The sequence below is a fragment of the Mustela lutreola genome, chromosome 6 (assembly GCF_030435805.1).
Source record: "Mustela lutreola isolate mMusLut2 chromosome 6, mMusLut2.pri, whole genome shotgun sequence".
Classification (NCBI taxonomy): Eukaryota; Metazoa; Chordata; class Mammalia; order Carnivora; family Mustelidae; genus Mustela; species Mustela lutreola.
In genome coordinates this window covers 136,123,996-136,145,673 of record NC_081295.1, presented here as the reverse complement: position 1 = coordinate 136,145,673, position 21,678 = coordinate 136,123,996, and the positions used below count along the sequence as shown (strand labels likewise).

Below are 21,678 nucleotides of genomic sequence, written 5' to 3'. Positions count from 1 at the left end.
AAAGGGAGAAGCAGGAGGGAGGAAATTATTAGCAAAGAACGCATTGGTTTTTGGCAAGGTCACCCTTCTAAGAGAACAGAAGGCGTTTATCCATAAATTTCCTGTTGACTGGTTAAAGGTTTACATGGGTGGGGTGAATGGATATGAAACTGAAATTTATTTTTGTATTAAAACTAGTTTGCTAACACTGCAGCCTTACCATAAGTGACTCTATTTTGCACCTGTGGTTTTCTTTTCAGCCCAGTTTAAACCAGTGATTTTTATTGTTCTTGAACTGGGGGAGGTGACAGTCAAAGACCCAACTGTTAAGGATTCTTTCCCAAAGAAAATACTTTCTTGAATGCTTTGTCCGAACTCGAAAATATCCACAGTTATGGACATGAAAAGACGGGTTTTAAACTACTGGGCCGACCATTTCTGATCCCCAGGTGCTCTACCGGCTCTGTAAACCTTTCATCTTCGGCAGCGGTAAATTCGGTGGGGTGTGTGTGTGTGTTTTAAACACACCTTTACTGTTTTCCCCCCGTAATGCACAACCCCTTCCTGGGGCTGAAGGGACATCGAGGTGCGTAGGGAAGCGATCGCCCCAGAGCTGGCAGTTCCTGTGTCCCCATGACACACCTTCGCTCTTCCGAACGCACCCCAAGGAGCTCCGACAGCCCGCGCCTCCAAGCTCGGTTTTTCCCGTTCCCGCCCCAGAGGGGGCGCGCGTCCACACAGCCCATCTTAATCCCCCGCGACGCGACCCGCTCCGTCTCCTGCCCCTCCTTCCCCTTTCTCCTCGCCTCCCCCTCCCTTTCCCACCCTCTCCGGGTCGCGGCTTCACCCCGGGCCCTGGAACCGCCCCCGTCCAACCCCGCCCCTATCCTGACCTATCGGGTCCCGCTCCACTCCCCGCCCCTTTGCCTCCGGGCCATCCAGGTTCTAGATGCCACCCCAGAATTCCGCCCACGCCCCACCTTTCCGGGTAGCCATGGCGGGGGCAGTCGGTCGACTGATTCGGTGCTGGTGTCGGAGAGCGGTCGCGGGGTAAGTGCTGAGCCGGAGATCCAGGGTCGCCCGTGGGATCCCGGCGAGCCGAGGCGGTCGCCGCGCGCGGGAGCTGCCCTGTCTCTTATCTTGTCCGGGTAGCCGCAGCGCTGTGCTTTTATGGTTTTTCCAAGGAGGGAGGGAGTGATGGCAGGTGTCCTTAAACGCGCGCCCTCTCTTCGGCTGGGCGCGCGATGGTCCCGGTGCACGCGCGGGGAGGCCTGAGCTGCCACTCTTCTCCGCAGGCGTTCGCGCTCCGCTCTCCCCTCGGGCCACCCAGCCCTCCACCCTGGCTGCTGCTAGGTTGCCAACCTAATTCGCTAAAACGGGGTAGAACATCTCTGCACGCTTGGCTTTTCTGCTGAATGCTGTAGAAACGCAGGCCGTTCTCCTCCGTGTGGGGTCAGACTGCTTCCTGGGGAACGCTTCTGTGGTGTTAACCCGCGGGGGACACAAACTATGTGTGTGGTGGGATTATAAATGATTTTCCCGATTTTATGTATTAAACGGTAGTGCTTCGTAATTTTCTAAAGCTCACTTTACTTTCAAATAAGTGAGTTTGTGTGTATTTTGTGAGAGCTTGCACATTTAGGCTTTGTGATAGACATTTTGTTCTTTCGTTTTCTATTTGGAGCTTAACGTACATCACGTAGGATGCAGAGTTTTTCCCTTTTTGGAGAGAAACTAATTCAGTTATTTAATGTAAAAATTATTGAAGTCTTTACTGAATTACTTATTTCAGTTAGTAATTAGAAATTGCAAAATTACTAATTTACTGAATTACTAGTATTTCAGAGTTTGAACCTAGGGGTTCTTTATGCTCTGAAAGTCGTATTATTGCAGAGGAAGTAATACATTGGGTGTGGGCATTATTAAAACTGTATTATTTTAATCCTCCTGGATCCCACTGACTTCAACTTTATATGCCAGGGTCTTCACTGGGAACATCAATTTTTTGCTTGTGGCCTCAATACTGTGCACCGAAATTTTCTCTTCCTCTGCCTACTAAACACTCTGCCTGGTTGTGCTCGCTGTTTCTGCTCTGCTCCTAGCTCGCTGGTTAACCTTCTCAGGGTGAGTCATTTCGTGTTATCAGCACAGCTTCACAGACTAGCTTCCAAAACAGTTAGATTTCCTCTAGATAAGTCCCCCGCCTACTAAGAAGTGGCTCTTTGTCTGGAATGCCCACAAACAGCTCATCTTTTTGAACACTTCTTGTATCTTAACCCAGTCTCTCCTCCTTCTGATGTGGGAAACAAAAGCAAAAGAAAAATTAAATTTTCTTACTACTTAACAGTCCATTGATGAGTCCTTGAAATAGACAAAGTGACATTCCTCTGGGAATTCAGTTGCCTTAATGTTAATACTTTGCTAAGGGCAAAAAGCAATCCTAAACCCAGCCCCCAGGCTCCTGTAAGTCCACATTAACATATAAGAATTCCTTTGGAAATGTCCTTTATCTCTACCCCCCAAGATACGTCTTGACAATCATCCCCCAAGCTTATGACCCACAGATACACATCTGAAGGGTCTCATGACTAAGGTTTCATTAGAGAGTAATAAATGACCTTTTCCTAACAATAGTTGGTCCTTGGAGGTCCCGCAAACCTTGTTTCCAAAATTCGCTAGAGACTTAGGCTGTCCCTAACCCCTTTCCAACTTGAAAGTGTGTGATGAAATACATTATATGTTTATTAAAAAAAAAAAAAAAAATCTAAAAAAGAAAAAGAAAAACAAAAAAGAAAGTAAGTGTGTGATGGGCCACTCCTCATGACCCTGGTGCAGCTCTTTTTGCCCCCCGGTCCTGTCCCTGGGCTTTAATGAAATCACCTTTTTTTGCACCAAAGACGTCTCAAGAATTCTTTCTTGGCCATCAGCTCTGAACCCCAGCATCTTTCCAATATCACTTCCACCTATAGGTTGGGACACATTTTGCTGAACAGAAAGAATTGACCTGTTCATAATTTATACTTTGTTAATCAGTGAGGGTGATGGGTCTGTAATCAAAGGAGCAACAAGGGCAGACAGGATTTCTGGCTGTTAGGACACAAAAGACCAAATTCTGTGCACTTGAGTCTTCAGTCTCAGTTTCCTGCTCACTTCCATCTTACAGTGCCTTTCATTTACTTTCTTGCCTGTGGCAGTATTGACATGGCCATTCACAATCCCCTGGCTTTTATCAGTATCTAATTAGAATTCCTCTAATTGCTGTGCTGGATTGTAGCTTCCTTTTCCTTTAAGATTGCTACAGTTAGCTTCTGTATTTCTTTTTTTAGGGATCATTTTGAAAACCACTGTTGGGAAGGAAGAAATTTATTCTGCCCTTTAAGGGCCTTCTAGCTGGATTAGGAATCCAGTTGACAAGAGACAGATTAATGGGAGAAAATCAAATGTCGTTTCATACCCACATGGAATCCACATAAACGTGAAATTCCAAAGACGGGCTGCGTGAGGCTTACATGACTTATATTTTGAAGCTTCTATTCTGAGCTAAGGAGAAAGGTTAGGAGTCCGAGAATACAATACAGAGGAAGCCCACTAGCAGGAAGGTGAGAGGAGATCTTGAGAAAACAAAGATTGTCCCATTACACAGGTAAGTGTCTTAGCTAAAAAGGAATCTCTGTTCATGGGTCTCTTCCTGGTACAGGTAAACTTGGGCAGTAGGTGGGGAGTCAGAGAACTTCTCCCGCTTCTGCTGGGCTCTGCTTGCTTTTAACTCAAAATACTGCTCATGCCCAAGGGGCCCATCTTGGGACGGCCTGCCCGGGACCCTTACACCACTAACCATGACCCTTACACCACTAACCGTTTGCAGCCATCTTGTTGTACAGGGTCAGGTACAGGGAACATATTTCAGGAGAAACAGAGCGTTTTGGTATATACGGATTGGCAGCCCTTAGAAATCAGCCTGCCTGTCTGCAGCTCCCTGAAGGTCCCGGCACTTCAGCTGCACGTGAGCAAAACAGCAATGGGAGCCAGTCAGAAGGATTTTGAGAATGCGATGAATCAGGTGAAACTGTTGAAGGAGGACCCAGGAAATGAAGTGAAGCTCAAACTCTATGCACTCTATAAGCAGGTAAATGCCTAATGTCTGACGTAGCCTAGAGACATTTTGAGCCGATGGCTACTCAGATAGATCTGCCGTGTGTTTTACTGAAACGCAGCTTTCGTATTATGGTTTGTATTGCTTCCTTTCCTCTGAAGAGTGTCTACATGGGAGTTTTTGTGTGCTCGTCTTTGCAGTACTGTTACAGCAAAAAGGAACCCACCAGGATCACTCTGGAGTCAGAGAGACTTAAAAGAGATAACCACTGAAGGTGTAGACCTTATTTGGCTTCTGACTAGAAAAAAATCAACTGAAAAACTGTTTTGAGACCACTGGGGAAATGTGGGGACTGAGTATTAGGTGATACCTAGGAGTTATTATTAAAGACACCATGGTGATATAAGAAAATGTTGATGTTCTTGAGGAATGCACACTAACTATGTAGGGCTGAAATAGAATGGCACTTTGAGAGCCACTAAAATGCGAGAAAGAAAAAGAAAAAAGAAGGAGGAAGGAAGCAAAGAAAGAAAGAAAGAGGAAGGAAAGAAAGAAAAGGATGGACAAAACAATTATGGCCAGAAATTGATGGTTATTGAGTTAGGTTGAGTATTTGGAATTCGTTATAATACTCTCCTCTTCTATATGTTTGAAAATTTGTATAACAAAAATTTCAAACTAAAATTTTTAAGTTGTGATCTAAGGACAACCTCGGGAAGTCAGCTGGTTTTGGGCTCGGGTGTGATCTGTGTTCCTCTTCCCATGATCGGTATGAGCCTCTCTTAGTGTCCTAGAATTTGACTTTGCTCAGAAAGAGGCCAGGACTTCGCGCTTAACTTCTGGGAAGTAATCCCTAAGCCTCGAAAGGTCAGGCCTGCTAAGGAGTGTCTCTGTCGGCCTGAGTCTCACAGTAGTTTAGAGTGAGGGCTCCTGGCTACGTAATCAGCCATGCCTATGCCGTGGAGCCCCAGATGAAAACTCTGACCGCCAGAGCTTAAGTGAGCTTCCCTGGTGGGCAGTACTCCCTGTGTGTTACCACACATCTGTTCTGGGGGAAGTACTGTTTCCTGACTGCAGGCTGGGTGCAGGGAGTGGGGCTTGCCTACCGTGTTGCCTCTCCCTCTCCAGATATCCCCTTCTTGCAGGGTGACCCTTGCCTCTCTGTCTTTGGAAAATCTATGCCTCCTCCACTGCCTTTGTTTCTCAAAGCCTCTTTTCTTCTTTCCTCTTTCAGCTAATGGTGGAATTTAAAGTTTTTACAGGTGGCTACGTAAGCGGCATGGGATATTCATCTCAAAACATTCAGTCCACCTACTCTCAAACAAGTAAAATTTAGTTGTTTTCTATGGTTCCTCTTTGCGTAGCCTTCATTTAAGTTTCTATAGGACCAGTGGCTCTGGCACTCTCCCATCCCTGCGACCCCAGGTTCGACTCTGTTCGGTTCGCAGAAATCCACCACTGAATTTGTGGAATATTTTTGTGCCTTTGAGTGGGTTTCAGAATGGTTTCCAAATGTTTGTTGGCTGGTTATGTTTGAAGATAGTTTGCTTGAATATTTTGACTGTGTGTGAAAAATGGGATCATTGATACAAAACTATTAGGAGTTTTTAAAAAGTACTTTGCCAAACCCCTTGTGTGACTTTGTTTTCACATTCAGGCATTTATAACTTATTTTAGGGACCGATAGCTGATGGCACATTTTGTCTCTCCGGTCTTTCTTCTGTTGTATCTTTTTAGCAGCATCATCAAAGACAGTGCAAGGGGAAAGTTAAGATGAATTTATGTATCTTCTGAAAGTGTTTGGGAGGAGAAGGCGCATTCATGCTAGTTGTACATTTTAAATCTTAAATATTTGACACTCTAATTTGCATGGACACATAACTGATAATTGCCCCTCTCCTTTTCCCAGGCCACTGAAGGACCTTGTAATACACCCAAACCAGGTGTGTTTGACTTGATCAATAAGGCCAAATGGGAGGCATGGAATGCTCTTGGCAGTCTGCCCAAGGTACATTTACTTGCTACTTTGCTTTTATTTTACTTGCTATATTCCCGGAGGAAGATGGGTGCTTCTCACTGTTAAACCATTGTAGGTAGAACCTGCAAGATCTGGTTGGATTCTGTTGAATCAGACCCCTCTTCTTTCTTCATTGCAAGGTGCTGTTTCTTAGCATGGTTTAGTTTCTCATAGTGCTTACTTACTGACTGAAGATCGAGGTTATTTGTCATCTTCTCCTCAGGAAACTGCTAGGCAGAACTATGTGGATTTGGTGTCTGGTTTGAGTTCTTCGTCTGACTCCTCTAGCCAAGCGAAGCCTGAAGCTGACAGGAAACAAGCTGGATACGAAACAGTGGTGATGACCTCTGAAGACGGCATCACAAAGATCATGTTGAACCGGCCTGCCAAAAAGAATGCATTGACCGAACAGGTAATGTGACTTGCCCTGGGAGTTTGTCCTACTTTTCTTTCCTCCTTCTGTCTATTTCACTCAACAACTAGAATGTTTCAGCATCATTGCTATTGTTGTGATCTCTTGTTTGATTTGTGTAGGAAGATTATTAATGGTGGCTACTTCTTCATACAACCAAGTTGGGTATTTGTTATTTAGAATTTGTTGGCTTTGGGTAGGTACTGTGTGTCCAAAAAAGCACTGCAACTCTCCTAATGATAGAAGCACAAATAAATTAAATTAATAGAAATGAAACATACATTGATATAAGAGAGTAGGTGTAGAGGTTCTCTAAGTTTGACACAGACTGTCCCCAGACTTTGCTCCTTTCATTTAGACTTGTGACTACTGTTCAAGTTGCATGGGCCTTTATTTATACAAGTAGAGGGAGAAAGGAAAGAAGACCTTCATTTTAAATATAGCATAACCCAACTCTGCTTCAGATGAGCTGCTCACAAGAGCTCCTTTGATCTTTGAGTCTTTCATCAAACTACAATGATAATAAAAATAACCATACCCCTTCCCCTTGAAAAATATGTAGGTAATTAATTGGATGCTTGGTGCTGAACTGCAAGTAAAATTTGCATGGCTATAATCCTTTTTATTGGGTTTGTCATCTATATTATAGCAGAAGGAGTCTGCTCTTAAAATAGTGTTAAATAAGAATTTCATGAAGTTGGATATGTGCCATTGACTTGGTAAAATATTTGATCCTCAAAACTTCATTGCCATTGCCTCATTTCTGTGTGATCATGATGATGATGGTGATGATGGGGATGATGGTGGTGATGGTGGTGATGAAGATGGTAGTGATGGTGGTGGTGGTGATGGTGATGATGATGGTGGTGATGGTGATGATGATGGTGATGATAGTGATGATGGTGGTGATAATAATAGTGGCTGCTCTTTGCAGAGTGCCTAGTGTGTGTCAGCACTTTCCACACAGAGATTTCTTTAATTCCCACAAGGGTCCTACTTCTAGTACTATTTAACGATAAAATAAGTAGGAGTGTGCTCAAATTCCCATAACTAATAAGCTGGAAAACCTAAATTAAAACCCTAATATATCCATGTCATAATCCCAGCTCTGGCCAGTTACCCAGTTATGCTGTGTCATCATAACCATAATAATGATAATGGAGTTATTTCCTCATTTCCTCCCTCAGGGAATACAACTTCACCTTTACTTGTCTATTATGTCAAGTCCATATTTTTTTTCAGTGTCTGTGTATCTGTAAATACCAACCCTCTTCATCATTCTCTCCCACACCGATGTCTTATCTGAGGTAGAAATGACACCAGTGCATTAAAAACTGTAACAACAGCATCTCCAAGATTTTCACAGACGCTGCTAATTTAAAATATTGGACCCGTTGTCTTTGGCTACCATTACATTTCTTGAAATCCCAGCCTTTAACACTTTCCAGACTGCCTGGGACATGCACGCTCTGTTTTGAGGTCCCAGCTGACAGACTGCTTCTCAGAAATCTTCCCCCGGCTGCCTCCCATCCCACCCATGCTAGACATCAGTGCTTCCTCCAGGCTGTCTGCCGTGATGTACTTTCCACACAGTTTAGAGCTCCCCCTCTCTATTAATTGCAAAAGCTCAAAGACTAGGTCTTACTCATTCACTTTCGGGGAAAGGTGGATATATCCCCCAGTATCCACAAGAGCACATGGTACGTAACACACACCAAGTAATTGTAAAAGGATTGAAAATCCTTTCAGCTGTATTGGGCCGCCTTTTTAGTTATGTAAATACAACGTGCAACACAGTTGGCGCTTTGCAGAGGACAGGCTTACAGACGGACTTTTAGTGAATCCCACACAACGGTGGTCATTTTCAGAGTTCCTTTCTTTCTCTTGTCTCCCCCTTTCACATAGATGTATCAAGAAATCATGCTTGCACTTGAAGCCGCGAGCAAGGATGACTCTACCATAACCGTTTTAACAGGTAAGACATTTTCTTGAATTTCTTAATAATTAAGTTTACTTTGGGGGATTTCCAACCAAATAGGAAATTGAGTAAATAGCTGTGAGGTCTTTTCCAGTACTGATATATTCTATTTTTTAAAGGTTATTTTTTTTTTTTTTAAGTTTTTCATTTCTTCTAAGCTTTCTTGGAACAAACCCAGTGAAGTTAGGCCCTATGATTACTTACTTTATAGGTGAGAACACTGAAAAGTTAAGTTTTGATAAATAGTGCTTTTACTATAGTTATTTTCCATATACTCTCCGCTTTTGGTTTCTATTTCCTCTTTGATCCAAGCATTACATAATATTAATTTCTTAGATTCCCAGAAAGGCTTCTTTGTTGTTATTTTGTTGGTTGGTTTTTGGTTTTCCATTTTTGTTAACTGATAACTGGTTTCACTTAATTATAATCAGACGATCAGTTTTATGAGATTTACTATTTATTTATTTTGGAATGGAAGGATAGGCAGGGGAGGAGGGAAAGATCAAATCTTAAACAGGTTCCATACCCAGTACAGAGCTTGACACAGGGCTTAATCTCATGACCATGAGACCTGAGCTGAAATAAGAGTTGGACACTTAGGGGCACGAGGGTGGCTCAGTGGGTTAAAGCCTCTGCCTCAGGTCATGATCCCAGGTCCTGGGATCGAGCCCCACATCAGGCTCTCTGCTTGGTGGGGAGCCTGCTTCCCTTCATCTCTCTCTGCCTGCCTCTCTGACTGCTTGTGATCTCTGTCAAATAAATGGATGAAATCTTTAAAAAAAAAGAGTTGGACGTTTAACTGACTGAGCCACCCAGGTGCCCCACTAGATTTACTTTTTAAAAATCTACTTTTTAAAATCTTTCTGAATTACGTTTTACAATCTGCGTCTCATAGAACACATTGTTAGATTTTTTTCCCTCTTTGATCCAATCTGAATTTAATTTTTTTTTTTGTAAAGGTCCCTTTACCTGTTTTGATTTATGTATATGACAAATCTGTTATGTTTTAGTTCTGCATCTTACATATACTTATTACTTACGTTTCCTTTGACTGTTATTTTTTACTTCGTGATCTGGATTGGACTTGGTGTATAAGTATAAGCTTTGTGTCTATAGCTCCATATTGAACTCTCTACCTTGAAAATAAAGAACTAGAAATGGCCAACTTTTTATATCATCCAGGAACTATTCAAAAATAAGTTCATTCTTTGAAGATACAGAGTTTAAAATATATCAGTTAGACTGACCTTTCTAATTTATGTTAGATTCCCCCACTTCTGGTTTTGTCTTCTAATTAATCTCAGACTGAAAAAAGCGAAGGCATTTATTGCTATTATGTTTCTTTCACTTTCTCCTTCATGTCAAAAAAATTGCTTTAAAGCAAGTTTTTATCTTATTGACACTAAAAGACTTGTGAATAGTTATCCTTTATTATAAAATGGTCATCTTTTGTCTCACTTAAGGCTTTCTGCCTTGAAATCAACCTCATCAAATATTAATGCCTTAACACCTGCCTTGATACTATTTGCACTTGCGTGGCAAACCTTTACCCATCCTTTTAGCTTTCTGTCTTTCTGAATTACGTTTTACAGTCTGCATCTCATAGAACACATTGTTAGATTTTTTCCCTCTTTGATCCAATCTGAATTTCATTTTTTTTTGTAAAGGTCCCTTTACCTGTTTGGATTTATGTATATGACAAATCTGTTGTGTTTTAGTTCTGCATCTTACATATACTTATTACTTACATTTCCTTTGACTGTTATTTTTTACTTCGTGATCTGGATTGGACTTGGCGTGTGCTTTACTTCTCATGGTTTGGAAGGGTTTTTTCCGGCTTTTAGTAATTGCTGTTACAGTTGCATGGTACCCATCAATATCTCTAGCTCATCTGATTCCCCTTGGACAGTGTCTCTTGGTTGCCCCTATGAGAGGCGAGGAAGGGAGCACGCATTTTCCAGTGCTCCTCAGACCTCTCTTCTGAGTATATGGTCTGTTAAGTAGTGTTCCATTATCTTCTCGCATAGAATGTTGCCCTGGAGAAGTTTGAGGCTACCATTAATTCTGTTTTTATAAGATCTTTTTATTCCCCCTAGAAGACCAGGGGGTACTTTCCCATTCTTTATCACTTTTGCATAGAACATATGTATCCTGTTAAAACTCATTAGTAAGGCCTTTTTTTAAGTTTTCTTTGATAGTATCTCTGAATGTTGTTTCAGTTGATCTGTTCTTTTTGAAAGAAATTCTAGTTATAGAAGAAATGTCTGGTCTGCTGGGATTCTTATCTTTTATTGTCTCTGAATTCTTAACTCTTGTCTTCTGTTGCTTTGCTCACTATTCTCAGTCCTGTACTCTGATTGCATCTTGAGCGATGCCTATCCTTTTGACGGCCTCTAATGCCATCATTCTTTAGTGGTTGTGATTTTCTTTCTTGCCTCCTGAACTCTCCCAGGCATTTTTCTTTTCCTTCTCTCATCCGTCACTTCTGTTTTGTGTCCACAGAAAAATTCAGCTGTTAATTTTTTATATATACATTGGAGACCAGCATAACAATGTGTTTGGAAAAGAAGCTTTATTACTCATAAAATTATTGAAAATATTATTTATGACACCATTTGCTCCTGATAGTAATGTAAGAAAAAGACTAAAGAACAAATTTATTATGTAAAAATACTGCCGATAATTTAGCTCTTTGTTTCTCAGTTCCCCAGGTATAACTGAAGCCCAACTACAAAACAAATACGTCTTCTGAATTTTTCTTTTGAAACTTGCCCTTGAGCGCATTCGAGTGTGGTCGCTACCTTTTGCTTAGATTCCCACTCTGACCTTTGTATCATTAAATCCAGGGCCATTTTTCAGCCTTCCTCTATCTTCTCCCCCTTCTTAAACCTCTGTCTTCCCTAGGCTTCCCTAGGTCTGCCCTCCAGTCGGCTGTCTCTCACCTCCTTTGCAGGTTCATCCTCTGTGTGGTCATCAGAAGGGAGGGTTCCTGAAAGCTTAGTTCTAGGCACTCTTCTCTTCTCTTCTTCTCCCCGGACTCTGCGTCCATGCCCTCTCTCCAACAAAAGTCCATATGCTGGTGCTTCCCCCCTTGGTATCTCTTGGGTCAAGATACTCACCAGGGCTCCCGTCCAGTATTTCCACCTGGCATTTCCTCATAGGTGTCACCCCCCACGTCTTTCTCTCTGGAGCTTTCTCAGTGTTCCAGATCACAGTGGGTGGCTCCACATTGGCCCTGTTATGTAGACCATTCATTGCACAGATATTCATGATTGACCTTGTCCCTCTCTCACCTCCTCCGACCAGTCTAATCCCATTTCCTTTCATCAGTAGCCCGTCGCTCTCTGTCCTCTGCACTAGTCCAAGCTACCAGGGACTCTTGTCTGAACTGAAACAGTCCCTATCTCATCCTTATGATTCTCTTTTGTCCTCCTCTCTCCCGTGCCTTGTCCAGTCTCACAGATCCAATAGAATCTTCTTCCAAATAAAGATCTTATTCCTCCCCCAGTTAAAACTTCAGTGGTACCAAGACAATTCAGTGGAAAGAGAAAAATCTTTTGACAAATGATGCCAGAGCAACTAAATAACCATATGGGGAAAAATGAACTTCAACCCCATCTTACACCCTATACAAAATCTAGTTTAAAAGTTATGTAAGCATAAAACCCAGAAACATAAAGCTTCTAGAAGAAAGCAATCTCTTTGTGACCTTGACTACGGCAGAGATTTCTTGGACAGGATGCAGAAAGCATTAGCCATAAAAGAAACTATATACAACTTGGACTTCATCAGAATTTAAAATATCTGCTTATCAAAGACAATAGTAAGAAAATGAATATACAGGTACTACAGGCTGGGGTAGGGGACTGTTTGCTCTACATAAATTGGAGTAAGGATTATTACCCAGACTATATAAAGAACTCGTTAGAAATTAACAATTAACAACCGGGGCGCCTGGGTGGCTCAGTGGGTTAAGCCTCTGCCTTCAGCTCAGGTCATGATTTCAGGGTCCTGGGATCGAGCCCTGCATCGGGCTCTCTGCTCAGCGGGGAGCCTGCTTCCTCCTCTCTCTCTCTCTCTGCCTGCCTCTCTGCTCACTTGTGATCTCTGTCAAGTAGATAAATAAAATCTTTTAAAAAAAACAATTAACAACCAGATTTAAAAATGAGATAAAGGACTTGGACACCTCATAAAAGAAGATAACACAGATTGCCAATAAATACATGAAAAGGTGCTCAATATCATTAGCCTTCAGAGAAATGGAAATTAAAATCAGTGAAATATTTCACCCAGTAGAATGACTAAAATCTAAAAGATAGACAGACATGAAATGTTGGTGATGATTCCGAGCAACTGGGACCTCTCCACATTTCTAAGATGAGATTGCTTCAGAAACTGGCAGCTTTTTATGGAATAAAACTGCCAGCTCAGTGACCTATCAGTCCACTCCTAAGCAATTAGTTCAGCTAAATTGAACAGGTATCCACTGAATGATTTGTAATCTAGTTCACAGGAGCCAAAAACAACTCATGTCCACCAACAGATGAATGAACAAAGTGTTGACTGGACATACGGTGAACTACTACTCAGCAATATAAAGGAATGGAGAACTGATTCGAGAACATAGGTGAATCTTTAAGACACAGTTCAGCAAAGAGTACACAGACGCAAGAGTCCATATAGAATTCCTCTTATAAAATTTCTAAAATGGGCAAAAGTATTCTCCAGTGATTGAAGTCAGAAAGTGGTTGCGTCAGGGCAGGGTGGGGTGGGATGGCTGGGAAGGAGCTTAAGGGAACTTTCTGGGAGGGTAGAAAGGTCTTACCTCTTGTTTCAGATGGTGATTGTGCAGGTATTTGCCATCATTAAAAATCACTGAACTGAATGTTTAAAATTGGTGTTCTTGTCTGTAAATTATGCTTTATCACAGAACACCTTCAGTGGTGTCAAAAAGTCTTAATGGAGCAGCAAAGCCCCGAATGGTCCATGCTGCCCGTCCTCCTCCTACACCAGCTTCCCCTCTGGCTTTTTCTACTCTGGTACAGTGGCCAGAATTAGCCCTTTTCACAGGACCTTTGCACATGCTGTTCCCTCTGCATGAATTCTTCCTACCCTCCTTCTAGCCAACCTTGCCTGTCCTTCAGATCTCAGTTCAGTTTTTCCTTCCTTAGAAACACCCCTCCTTAAACCTACAGGTTAAAACAGATCCTCTGTTAGACTCTCTCATATCATCATTGAGTATTTTCCCATTGTATCAGAGTTGTATTATCTACATTTGTTTGTATGTTTCTAGATCAATGTCCAGCTTACTCACCTGTCTGTAAATTAGGGCAAGAGCCATGGCTGGTTCACAAGTGTGTTTGCAGTGCTTGCTGTAGAACCCAGCACATGGCAGATACTCAGTAATTACAGAATGAATGAATGGTGAATCTGTTGATTTCATTTACAGGAAATGGAGATTATTACTCTAGTGGAAATGACCTGACTAATTTCACTAATATTCCTCCTGAAGGAGTAGAGGCGAAAGCTAAAAATAGTGCCATTTTACTGAGGTAAGAGTGATACTTGTCTGATCCCAGCGGACTTGTTCATATTCATCAAAGTGGCATTTAGGCCAGCAGAAGTAAGATAAATGCTTCTTTGTGTCAGTGTCATTAATGCGACTTGGACAAGCGCATTTCTCCAGACCGCCTCTATCAGTTGTGGGCACTTATTTTACCACCTTTACTGCTGTTTCCCATTCATCCTGCTGCTCTACGTGAGGTTCAATTAGAAAGCATAAAAGTTAACTACAGTTGTAAAAAAAAGTTCTCTCATAGTGAAGCAGGGAGATTCTCATCCAGCTAGAAAAATGCATGATTGCCATGATTGCTGGTAATGGGACATGTGAAGTCCTCAGCACAGAGGACATGAAGGCCTCTCTTCTTAACTCATGTATCCCTACCGGGTTCCTGATTCCCATAAGCTATAATACTGCAACATACGCTTAGCCAGCCATCCCGATCTCCAAGTCTGCAGCTGACCTACAGCCCTGACCTGGCTAAGGCTGAACCAAGGTCAAGCATAGAGGACTCAGTCTATGAGTTTCCATCAAATGCCATCTAGATGGGTGTCCAGGCTGGCCAGAGTTCATTTCAGACTCGTGCTATCTTCCTTACTGTACTTCAGTCATGCTGCGTTGGGACATTGTTTATTATCATTACTATGTTCAGTTAGCCAGCATACAGTACATCATTAGTTTTTGATGTAGTGTTTAACAATTCATTAGTTGCATCTAACACCCAGTGCTCATCACCACACGTGCCCTCCTTAGTACCCATCACCTGGTTACCTCAACCTCCCACCCCCTCCCTTCTGTAACCCTCAGTTTGGTTCCCAGGGTCCAGAGTCCCTCATGGTGTGTCTCCCTCTCTGATTTCTTCTCATTCAGTTTTCCCTCCCTTCCTCTATGGTCCTCTGTTCTATTCCTTATGTTCCACATATGAGTGAAACCATAGGATAATTGTCTTTTGTTGCTCGACTTATTTCACTTAGCATAATCCCCTCCAGCTCATTTAACGATGCTTTTGTGTTTCCATTTCTGTAGGAATTTTGTAGGCTCTTTCATAGATTTTCCTAAGCCTCTGGTTGCCGTGGTCAACGGTCCAGCTGTGGGAATCTCCGTCACCGTTCTCGGGCTATTTGATCTTGTGTACGCAACCGACAGGGTGAGCGAGCTCCCAGCAACATAGAAAGTCATACAGTAAAAATGAGGTCCTCTGAATTCTCTTTTATTGTTGGCTGTTAGTAGATGTATTACATGATATAGTAGAATGGACTAAATTGTGCTTTTTCCCAAAGAATTACTCTTAGTTTAATTTGAATTGTTTTATTTATCCTTCATTACTAACTTTGGTTTTCCTAAACACCAGTATTGTTGTGAACACTGTTCCAACTATTTTGGTTCTATATTCTAATCAGATTATGTAACAGTTCCTCAACTTTTGATTTTCCAATTAATTTAAAATAGGAGATCTTGAAAGCTGGCTATTGGTGGGATCAGGGGGAGACAGTATTTTTGCATGTTTTGCAAGTGGATAATTTGATACCTTTTTCCTTGTAAACAAATTGCGGGGTTTAGAATTTTAGAATAGTAGAATTTTTTAATAAGAAGGGGTTTAAAAGGACTATCTACCCTCACTCCCTTCTTTGCAGATAAGTAAATGAAAGCTCAAGTTACTTACCTAAACGGTTTAGTGTTGTGTTCACCACTGAATTGCATTGATTTTAATTTCTGTTCTAACTATAGTATTAACGTATATCATAGTAGAAGATAAAATTTTGAAAGATCTGGAAAAGCACGAAGGGCTAAGTTAAAAATCACTTCTTAGCTTACCACTTAGACATAACCAGTCCCTGACTGCTGAACCCTAGGATCTCTCCCATTCTGTCATTATAAACAAAGATGTGATGAGCATGTATCTTAGAGCTTTACTGTAGAACTAATAACCACTTTTAGGGTTATCGATTCTTAGAGTAATTTTTGTTTATGCAGAAGTACAGTTTCCTGCTCTACAACCTTATGGGAAACATTTGTTTTTTACCACTGAAGAAATGCCTAGTTTTGTCTGAAGGTGTTTTCTCTGATAGACATGACCATATTTTAAGATCTTTATCTCTTGAATTCATCTCCCCCCCTCCCCCACTGGTTTCAGTTTGATTGGATTGGGCATCTTGTCAGACCTAATTGTTTTTAATAATTGTCCCATGAAAATAACAACTGAGAATCTAGGTGCTAGGCTGCCTAACCTTCATAGGTAGAAGATTTTGCTGAAAGGCAGAAATCAATAGGCTGTGGTCACATCATATATGTTAGAGGACTGATTGATCACCTGGTCTTGTCCAGGGGTGAGGTCAGGAGGTCCTGACCTGAACTTAAGGATCTCATTCTTCAGTACTTAGAAGGCAGATACATCATCCTGTTTAAATATTCTCCAGATTCTTCCTCAGAATTTAAAATGACTGTCACATCCATCATCTTTTCAAGTTATCTAGGACTGTGGTCCTATGATACAGAATGGAACTGAAATAGAAAGAAAACATATGTAGATATTTTCAGTGCTAAAACATTTGGCCCAGAGTAAAATATTTGACAAATAGAGATCACTGCTGACCAATTGAATTAAAAGAAGGTTCAATTTAAAATCAGAGACACAGAAGAAAGAACCTGTGGAGAGGAATGCATTTTATAGGATTTACCATTATTGGTTTCTTAAACAAATACCATATTAAATGTGGGTTTAACACTCTTAAAACCAGATTATTCTTTATTATGAGCAAGAGGCAAGAGTTAACAATGCCCATTAGCTTCTTTGTTGGCAAATCATACATTTCCCCTATGAGGTAGTAAAAGGGTAGAAATCATAAAAATAGTATTTGAGTGCCCACGACGTCCTGGGCCCTCTGTTGATGCACATGATGCGTACTCACTTATGCACACATAAGTCACCAGTCAGTGAGATGCCAGAGCCTGACCCTTAATTACATTTACTGCTCTCTTTCTGAAAAGAAGCTAAATGCTGCTTACTGTCAGTTCTGCACATACCTTTAGCTGCGGTTGACGTTTTCTTTCACTTTCCTCTTATACTCCTTAGGCTGTGACTTCTCAGTACATCTTCTTGAATAAGCTTGCTTTTGGGGGGAGGGAGTGATAAGTGACGTTAGTAACTTTTTATTTGATATTTTCATTTTTACTTATATGCTGCATATATTATATATTTATGTCTTCTAACAATATTCATTAAGAAAGAGAGCCATATCTGATTATGGGATATGAGTCGAAATGTTCTGCATACATATTGCCAATTATAAATTGATTTCCTTTCATAAGGACTTCTCATTCATCAAGAAATACACAAAAATATTTCTTAAATTAAAAAAAGGGGGCAGGGGGCATCTAGGTGGTGCAGTCGGTTGAGTTTCTGACTCTTGGTTTCAACTTAGGTTACGATCTTGGGGTCATGAGATCCATCCCTGTGTCAGGCTCCATGCTCACAGGGAGTCTGCTTGAGAGTCTCTCTCCCTCTGCCCCTCCCCTCCAAAAAATAGGTGAATAAATCTTTAAAAAAAGAAAAACAAGGGGGGCCTGGGTAGCTCAGTCAGCTAATTATCCAACTCTTGATCTCAGCTTTGGTCTTAATCTCAGGGTTACGAGTTCAGGCCCCTCACTGGGCTCCATGCTGGGCTTGCAATCTACTTTAAAACAAAAACTAAAGATGACTCTATGGTCTAAATAACCAGTATTGAAATAGATTCTCGTATTTAAAGCAATTAAATAGATTCTTGTGTTTAAAGCAATTCAATAAAACCTCTCTGAGGTAAAATCAAGACAAATGACAGACTGACGAAACTATTTTCCAGGTGATACTATCAAACTAATCTCTGTAATATATTTTTTAAAAATACATTTGATAAAGTGATCAACAACTTGATGTAAAAATGGGCAATGGACAGGGATACATAGCTCACAAAAAGTAAAATATAAATGGCTCCTTAAAACATATGAAAAGACCCTATGAAGAACCTATTACAATCAGAATATGTAAAGAACCACAAGTCACTAAGAAAGATAACTTATTAACTTAAAAATAATGAGCAAAGAGGTTTAGCAAGGATGTGGAGCAACTGGAATCATTCACTGCTGGGGGAGTGATACATGGTACACCACGCTGGAAATTCTTTTGTTGGTCTTAGACCACAGTTTACCACACATCCCAGCAGTTCCACCCCTATGTATTTACCCAAGAGAACTGAAAACATGTTCATGCAGAGATCTGTGTACAAGTTTTCATTAACAGTCTTATTCATCATAGCCAAAATACTGGAAGTAACACCAGTGGCTTCAGCTGGTGAGTGGATACAGGAACCACGGTGTCCATACGATGGAATTCTACTCCGAAATGACAAGGAACGAGCCACCCGTACAGTAGTGTGGTGACTCCCAAAAAGTCTTATGCTAAGAACCAATGGCTACAGAATGCATGATTCCATTTATATTAAATTCTAGAGAAGGAAAAACAAGGGACAGAAAACAGATGCAGTGGTGGTGTTGGAGTGTCAGGAATGGATTGACTCCAGAGGACACAAGATGCCCTTTGGGGTGATGGAGAGAATTCTACATCTTGACATGGTGGTGGCTACGTCACCATGTACCTTTCCTAAAACTCACCAAGCTGCATATCTAAGAGTGAACTTTGTGTTCGATAATACCACAGCAACCCTAATTTAAACAGAACTTCCTCAATTTAGTATCGTGAGGATATATACAAATAGTGATTTTTAAAAATCACATGAAAAAATAATTGTCTTTCTTTTCTTTTTTCTCCAAATAGGCAACATTTCACACTCCTTTTAGTCACCTTGGCCAAACTCCAGAAGGTTGTTCCTCTTACACTTTTCCGAAGATAATGGGCCCAGCCAAGGTAACTCTTGGAAACCTTCAAAATAAGTTGTAATAAGTAACCTCTGAGGGCGCCTGGGTGGTTCAGTTGGTTAAGCATCTGACTCTTGATTTCGGCTCGGGTCACGATCTCAGGGTCCTGGGATCAGGTACCGTGTCAGGTTCCGCGCTCAGCAGGCATCTGCTTGAGGATTCTCTCTCTCCCTGTGCCCTACCCCCACTTACACTCTCTCTCTCTCTCAAATAAATAAATAAATCTTTTTTAAAAAGTAACCTCTGTTCAAAAAGTAATTCTATACTCTTTTCTTTCTCTTGATAATCTAGACAGAAGAAAAGTGAGTTATTTGCTCCTCAACTCTAAAAGTTTCAAATATAGAAGAGCAAATAAGCTATGGGAAATGTCTGATATGAGGGAAAATTAGAAACTCTCCCCAACTCCCAGGACTAGGATCTGCTTTTGCCCCTGGGTGCCCGGTGCCTCGTCCTCCACTGCTGTGTGGCATCAAGTCATTAGAGGACCAGGGCTGTGCCAGCTTGGGGTCACACTTGATATCTGTGTAGATGAGCAGCGTCCCCTGGAAGCTGTCCTCATGGGGGTTTACGCCTTCCAGAGCTGCTCCCAGTCATAGCAGCCTCCACATCAGTAGGTTTAGCTATGTGTTCAGGCTTCCAGAATGGTTCCGTGGCTGTGCAGGTCGGTCCCCATGTCTCTGGAAGCCCAGGTTCCAGGCTCTGTGCATGATGAGACCCAACAGCAAAGAGCCAAGGATAGGGAAGGCTTAGCCAATTCTTGGAGCTCCGAATGGGGTGGGGTTGGAATGGAGCCTGTTTTCATTGACTGCCGGGTTTTCGCTGCAAATATATAGTTTTCTAAAGCTCATTATTCCATCACGTGTCCTGAGTCTTTATGACAGATTTTAACTTTGAAAAGTTGTGCAGAGCCAACTCCAAGGCTTAGGGCATTTGACTATGAAATAATATTTTTCCGAAAGCACTACTGGAAATACAGAGGATATCCGCTTGGTGACCTCTGTTTTGTTAGAAACCGAGTATTAGTCCTTCTTCCCTTTTCTTTGGTCAGGTGAACTAATTCATAGTACCTGTGCAGGTAAAGAAAAGTGTCAGAGTTGGACCACTGCGTAGAGATTCCAAGGAAGGGAAGTTTGAAAGTTTGGTTGGCATTCACTGTGACCTGGATTTTCTTTTCTTTTTTTTTTCTTTTTAAAGTTCTTTTTTCTTTTATAATTGTTTGTAGTATATAAAACGGAAAATTCTAGCTGTGTGGGTTAAAGGATCAGCATCTACTTCAGGTCCTTTCTGCCCTGAGCTCCCTGATCTTGCCTTCTCAGCACAGACATACAGAAGCAAAAATACTCGCAAACCTTCCAGAGAGCCTGAGATGCTCTCAGCACAGTTTGTTAAGCATTGCCTATCTAGGTCTTCAGTTTCCCCCTTAAGAAATACTGGCAGCCTCAAAAGACAATAAAGGAACTGCCATCTGTCTCCTCAAAGTGGTTTAGTTCAGGGGTTAGTTCTGAGGTTAACTGACCTGTGTTTCATTAAGTTAATGTCTTAATCTCGCTTTTGTTTCAGGCAGCAGAGATGCTCATTTTTGGGAAAAAGTTAACTGCTGGAGAAGCCTATGCTCAAGGACTTGTTACTGAAGTTTTTCCTGATAGCACCTTTCAGAAAGAAGTTTGGACCAGGCTGAAAGCATATTCAAAGCTCCCCCAGAATGTTAGTGTTGTCTTTCGGTTTTTCGTTTTTTCTCCTAGTAGAAACCATGGAAATTGTTTATTTGCCTTAAGAGAATAAGCATTTTAAAAAACAAGATATACCTTGGTTGGCTTTAAGCACATCTAAATTTGAGATTAAAAATAACCATAATGATGTTAGAAATGCTGATTTTTAAAAAAAAAACTTCTCAAGGAGGCATTTTAGTGCGATGATACGTATGAAGGCAGAGGGACAGTTCTTTCTGGAGATAACTTTGAGGAGGAGGATGGGCGGTATTTGTCGAGCACTTTTCTTCTTGAATCCAGTAGGGAAGCCTTATCAGGTTGACTTTTAGGAGATTCTTCCTGTGTAGCACTTTGGTTTTTATATGTGATGACTCGTGACTGACTGCTCTTACATTCATTCTGCTGAAAATGTGGTCCTGGAATCAGAAGCTTTAGTGTCTCTCTGAGGCTTTTTAGAAATGTGTGATCCCAAGTCCTCTCCCACATCTACCAAGACGGTTCGCACACACATTACAGTTCGAGAAGCACTGTCCTATGTTACACATACATCTGAAGGCAGGACAGGATTCCATGAGCCATGGAGAAACACAATTCAGCATTCTAGAATAAACTCCACTCCCTCTAGAATGCCCCTTAGCCTTACTGTTGGTTTTGTGTTTTCAGGCCTTGCGTATTTCAAAGCAGATCATCAGAAGTCAGGAGAAAGAAAAGCTGCACGCTGTTAACGCCAAAGAAAGCAGCATCCTTCAGGAAAGATGGCTGTCAAGCGAGTGCATGAATGCCATCATGAACTTCTTCTCCCAAAAAGCCAAGCTGTGATGCCTGTTACAGCAGTGTTATGCGTTTCAAAGGAAGGGATGTGCTGTCATTTCTGATTTTTAATACTTGAACTAATAAACTGTGCCTTTTCTCTGCACTAACATATCATTTATGATTATCATAGTTCACTAGAGCCCTGATGACAAACGAGTTATGTACCAGAAGCTTTAAGAATTTATGTAAGATTTGGGTCATAGGGA

The 21,678-nt window shown here is 41.4% G+C and overlaps 2 protein-coding genes across 5 annotated transcripts in view; one reads left to right on the top strand and one right to left on the bottom strand.

The window, feature by feature from the left end:
* The first annotated feature begins 900 nt into the window (after positions 1 to 900).
* On the top strand, positions 901 to 21,575 carry ECI2 (enoyl-CoA delta isomerase 2). Of its 3 annotated transcripts, XM_059179152.1 has the most exons (11): positions 946 to 1,029; positions 3,306 to 3,622; positions 3,952 to 4,105; positions 5,982 to 6,080; positions 6,313 to 6,501; positions 8,407 to 8,476; positions 13,929 to 14,031; positions 15,066 to 15,186; positions 18,850 to 18,939; positions 20,511 to 20,654; positions 21,323 to 21,575. In XM_059179152.1, the coding sequence occupies exons 3-11, from the start codon at positions 3,998 to 4,000 to the stop codon at positions 21,476 to 21,478; spliced, it is 1,080 nt and encodes a 359-aa protein (XP_059035135.1). In that variant the 5' UTR covers positions 946 to 1,029; positions 3,306 to 3,622; positions 3,952 to 3,997; the 3' UTR covers positions 21,479 to 21,575. The 3 variants fall into 3 exon arrangements, with proteins under 3 accessions (XP_059035134.1, XP_059035135.1, XP_059035137.1); XM_059179151.1 differs by lacking the exon at positions 3,306 to 3,622 and having other exon boundaries at positions 901 to 1,029; XM_059179154.1 differs by lacking the exon at positions 3,306 to 3,622 and having other exon boundaries at positions 963 to 1,029; positions 3,861 to 4,105.
* The window catches only part of LOC131834479 (testis expressed protein 56-like), a 35,820-nt gene continuing 20,637 nt past the window's right edge, over positions 6,496 to 21,678 (bottom strand). The window contains exons 4-6 of one of the 2 annotated variants that reach the window (XR_009354906.1): positions 17,064 to 17,149; positions 16,351 to 16,541; positions 6,496 to 6,734 (exon numbers count right to left, since the gene is read on the bottom strand). Coding sequence is in view for 1 of the 2 variants with exons in the window: in XM_059179155.1 (XP_059035138.1) it covers positions 17,066 to 17,149 (84 nt within the window). In the remaining variant the exon portion in view is untranslated. Of the gene's footprint in view, positions 6,735 to 15,234; positions 16,542 to 17,063; positions 17,150 to 21,678 lie in introns of those variants that run through there. The other variant, XM_059179155.1, reaches the window with a different exon arrangement.